At 46.8% G+C, this 5,000-nt stretch overlaps 1 protein-coding gene across 1 annotated transcript in view; it reads right to left on the minus strand.

Moving 5' to 3' along the window:
• The window catches only part of LOC138043829 (TP53-binding protein 1-like), a 12,931-nt gene that overhangs the window by 1,256 nt on the left and 6,675 nt on the right, over window positions 1–5,000 (minus strand). Inside the window, exons 5-6 of the mRNA XM_068890313.1 lie at window positions 4,411–5,000; window positions 931–3,383 (exon numbers count right to left, since the gene is read on the minus strand). The exon at window positions 4,411–5,000 is cut by the window's right edge and continues 182 nt beyond it. Coding sequence (XP_068746414.1) covers window positions 931–3,383; window positions 4,411–5,000 — 3,043 coding nt within the window. The remainder of the gene's footprint in view (window positions 1–930; window positions 3,384–4,410) is intronic.

A 5,000-nucleotide genomic window follows, 5' to 3' on the forward strand; every position in this document is an offset into this window, starting at 1 on the left:
CAAGATTCATTCACGATTTAACATTTCTATTCAAGAAAATACGAAACTAGCCATTTGCAGATATTGACTTTGACTGAAAACAGGAGCCCATGAGTGAGCTCCTTGTGTAGATCCGACCTCGATAAGACAGACGCCAATTCCTAAACAAAACGTGCTTAGTTAACCATTCGCCTCATAGCATGTTTCATCGGCCAATAGCTTGGGATAGGCTGAAGGCTGGAAAATCTTGCCAGTTACATTTTCGTTGAAATTTCCCCTGACTTGGCAGACATGGAGAAAACTTGAATCAGTCAAGATAACACACCATGGTGTTTTAATAGATCGAGGGATATGTGCCATTCTTCAGTTAGGAAGCCACAAAGATTATCTCGCTCGCTATTAAGGCCCGTTCACACTAGAGACGTGTATACAGACCAAACGCATCCACACTAGGGGTCGTGTCGTACCTCACTGAACGGGCCTCAGGATTGGCCAAAAGAACAATAGAACGAACAAAGATAACAATGGATTTAGCACAACAAAATGGGAAGTACGACACCTATTGCTATACAGCCAATGAAATATAGTGTTCAGCAAGAGGTACGACCCTACCCCACACTAGGGGCGCGAACAAGCAAAAGGCTGCGCAGACGATCTTTGCCTTGGCGTGCGTCTGCGCATGTTCCGGATATTCACACGAGAAAATATGCGACGCAAACCCAGATAAGGCACAAAGCGAACGCAAAAATGGAAAATTTTCGTTCCTCTTGTGTCTGCGTGCTTGGTGTGAATATAATCCTTAACAAGAAGAAGTCCTCATTGCTAATAGCTTTCTTATGAATGGTTCCAGTTGAGGACTTCGTTCTTCCTCAAGCCCGTAATAAAAGCGTTTACCTCAAAGAAAAAAGCTTTCATTAAAGAAAAGAGAAAATACAAATTACAAAAACTCACTCGCATGTTTCCAAGAATGTTTCTTCGCGGTCGGCATTCAACTATGCCGTCAGCCTCAAGGCTCTCGCCCGCCGGAAGTAGGTATTTCTTGTAATCCAGGCGCTTGTTAAAAGAACAGCTGTCATTGATCCACATATGAGACACGCAAGGGATCCCAGAGGCGAGCGACTGGAAAAACTTTTGTGTTCTTTGATGTCGGTTGGAAATTAAGAAACATTCCGCGCCTGAGATCTGGGACTGAGGGAACGACGAAAGCACGACGCCACCCCCGGTCTCGATCTGGCGCTTGATAACGTCCCGATTAAACTCGATTCTCTCCGATTCACTGTCAGATTCGTCGGGTTCGTTTCTCTCTCGCTCAACTCCAGTCACCAAGAAAGCTAATCCGGCAAATAAATTTCTATTTACAGTGGCAGCGCCTGTCACAGAATCATCCGCCTCAGTGTTCACCTGTTTCCTTGGCGAACGCCGTGTAGGCGGTTCGGAGGGCCCCTTGGCTGGAAGGCTAACGGGCGATTTAGCTCCATACGCTGCTGACAAGCCTCTCTTGACCTGTCTCCTTTTGGAGGGGTGGGCATTTTGTTCGTCTGAGCTGCTAGAGTCAGTTATTTGGGAAATCCGCTGCCCAGCTCGCCGCACCTGTGCTTTGGCTTTTTGATTCGACTTGTGAGTAGATTTTGGCGTTTCGCCCATCATTTCAGACGTCTTTGCCTCCAACGCTTTTGGGCTGGAGTTCGGTGGCGCACCCGCGTCTTTTTTACCACGTTTTTTACCATCGCTTGAACTACCACTTGTGTCTTTGTGACTAGTGTCCTTGGATTCGGTGCTCCCTGACTTGTTCAAGTGTGGACTTGTACTGCTATTTCCAGCGCTGCCATCTTTGCGTAACCGTAAACTATGAGCTCCAATACTGACGCTGGAACCACTTGTCACATTAAAAGAGCTCTCGCTGGATAGAATAGCCGCGGCTTGTTGTTCTGATAAAATAACTCGACTGCGAGGAAACCGACTGATTGCTCCGTTCTGGGTCTGGATTTCGTAGCCACGTTCATTGCCATCACGGTAATGGCCGACAATAACTCCCTCCTCATAAAAATCGTCCTCGAAGTCTCCTTGGGCCATGACGCTTTGTCCCGCGGGCAACAAATCCTTGACGATGATGTTTTCCCTAGGGATCCGTCGTTTATCGCCGTCGTCAAAAGTGACAAGGTATCGACCATTCTTGTACTGCTTAGTGGTTATTGCCCCTGGGTAGAAATAGCCGTCGAGCCACTTTGCTAAGACTCGCGTTCCCGGGGTCAATGAAGAATCGCTTGATGAGGTCCGTTGAAGAGCTAGTTCCCCTTCTGCAACCGGAAGTGTGCTTTGTCTAGTGATAGTGGGGATCTCTACCGTCTGGTCTCCGACCTGAGCGTGATCACTCACTCCTGATTCTTTCACAGTTTCACCTAGCCCTCTTTTTCCAGACTTCTTTTTCTCAGTATTTGTTTGCGTTTTACTAGAGGCTGGCTTCTTTATTCGCGGAGAACTCCTGTGGTGCAATTTCCGTACTTCTTGGCGTTTTGGAGACTTAGGTGTTACCGTCACACGGGATCCTTCGAGAGTGGATGACTCCATAAAATCATGCACTACCTCTTTCTCCTTTTCCACGGTTTCGACCTTTGGATCATCGTCCTCTTCGTAACTCAACACTTCCACAACATCTCCCGAGTCCTTGTCCACAATACTAACTGTGACAACCCGTTGGACATGAGTGGTTATCGTAGTAACGGTTCGAGTGTGCGTTATCTGCCGATAGTGCACAGCTTCTGACGACGATGTTTCCGGTTTCTCCCCTGGCTTCTCCATGCTGTCTTCCCTTCTCGCACGCTTGGGACTGCGTTCTCCAACAACTTCGCTTTGACCAGAACCACTGCTTTCGTCTTGACGCATCCGTTTGAAACTAACGCCTTCTTGGAGAGAACTGGGCTTTGCGGACCCAGGATGCTCTTTGTCAGAATCGATCGATTGTTCCTTCGAAGGGCTTTCCCTTACTTCTTCGTCTTCTTCGGACCATTCTCGGCTTTTATCAATCCTTCCACCTGCTCTCTGAGGTATTATATCGGTTTCTCGTGCTCGTCTCGGAGATTCCGTCTTGCGTCTCTTATTAACTGGCTCAGGATCTTCGTCTTCGGCAGTAAACGCGAATGGGTCATGCTCGCTGTCCATGGCCATTTCTCCTTTCCTACTTTTTGCGAGAGCCTCCCGAGCACGGCTGAAAATGGACCTCGGTGGCTCAGGGGCACAGGGCGGCTCGGTGTCTGAGGTACCCGGCGTCGTGGCCACCGGTGGAAGAGTGGTGTGGAAGCGGAAGATAGGCTCTGTATTTTCCGAGTCACTGACAGGGGACCCATGGCGCGGCATGGAGATCGTGAGGGACTGTGGCCTGAGCAGATCCAAAGAACTTTGAGGAGCTTAAAATAAGTAATGAAAAACGAAATTAAATTGATTTACTTGTAATAATAGTTCCTTGTTGCTAATTTGGAAAGGGTGGATTTTAGAATTAAAATCAAATCAGACAATCAATGAGCCAATAAAGGCGCAAAGCAAATATGCGGGAAAACAAGTCGAGAAAGTGACGATTGTTGGCGTTTTGGCCTCCGATATACTAATTATTCACTGAAGTGGAGGTGGCTAGTGGTGGATAGTATAGCACAAAAAGATGATTTTAACTAATTTATTGCGGCAACGATTACAATATTTTCGGGCCCAAATCCCGCGCGAGTTGTTCGGAGTTCACAATTATTCCATGAGCGCGCGTTGGATATGAGATGGTAAATAGCCAAAGAGACGCGTAGCGTCGAGTTGCCTATAACCAAGTCTCACATCCAACAAGCAACAAAAGTTCGGAAATACGAGCGAAAAAAGCGAGAAAATCCGAGCGAAATCGAAGAAACTTGATGAAGATGCGACGTTGTGTAATACCTTATGGCCAGACAGACGCAGGCTCATCACAAAAACATTTCTTGCCTTTCCCCGTATTTCTACAACGTCGGAATCGATCCACAAAAAGGTTTTGTTTTTGCTTTATTCAGAGAGAAATTTCGCTTTCTGGCCGAAAAAAAAAAAAATTAGGTTAGCAACGCCTAGCGCAATCAATTGCCATGAGTGAACCAATCAGAGCACGAGAAATGCAGTAACCGAGGTTGAAAATTTAATAACAAAGGATGTCCAGAGTTTGAGTAGCCAATAAGCGCGCGAGTTCAACGCTATCCACTGTTTTAGTATATACTAACAAAGGATACTAGGAGTTTGAGTAGCCAATCAGAGGACGCCTTCAATGCTATCCACTGTTTTAAAATATACTAACTTGCAAAAGTACTGTCCGCCTGTATGTGTGTCATAGTAGAAAAGCATAAATACCAGCGACAAACTGTTTCTGTTGAGCTCACTTTAAATAAGAATTACCTGTACGTTTAACCTGCAAAGGAATAAAATTACCTTGACTAGACATTCCAGGAGTTTCTGACACCACAGGTAGAATGACATCGGGCAGGATACTACGCCTACTACCCCTTTCCTGTGAGTCCGGAGTGTCGTGGTGAGTAGGTCTTAAGGGGGGTGGGGTGGTGGATACTGAAGGTCTCAGGGGCTGCTTGGGTAGTGAAAAGTGAAACCCTCCACTTTGCCCGGATTCACTGGAAGTGTCGGAAAATATCGTTGCGAGAAGTCTTGGTTTTGTTGGTTTCCAATGTAGACCTTCTTCTTGAGTTGTGTTTGGTGATCCTCTAGCAAAATCCTCAGCTACGCTATCCTTCACTTCCGAAGACACACCGGCAGAAGTCTCGAGCAAGATGGGCGGTTCAGGAGGGGTAACGACTGTAACATCTGCGGAAGAAGGGTGGGGAGCCATTCTTGTAATACGTTCGCTCTCACTGGTCGTGTCAGTTTTTGTTTCCGTGACATTTACACCTTTCTGGCTCATCACCTTTTCAAGCTGTGGTTCTTGAATGTCCAATGCCCCAGAAGACTCGGAGATAGATGGTACATGAAGGGGCTGAAAACTCTGGGGCTGTGCGAGAGGCGCCAAG

The sequence above is a fragment of the Montipora capricornis genome, chromosome 3, assembly GCF_036669925.1.
Source record: "Montipora capricornis isolate CH-2021 chromosome 3, ASM3666992v2, whole genome shotgun sequence".
In the NCBI taxonomy this organism is placed as follows: domain Eukaryota; kingdom Metazoa; phylum Cnidaria; class Anthozoa; order Scleractinia; family Acroporidae; genus Montipora; species Montipora capricornis.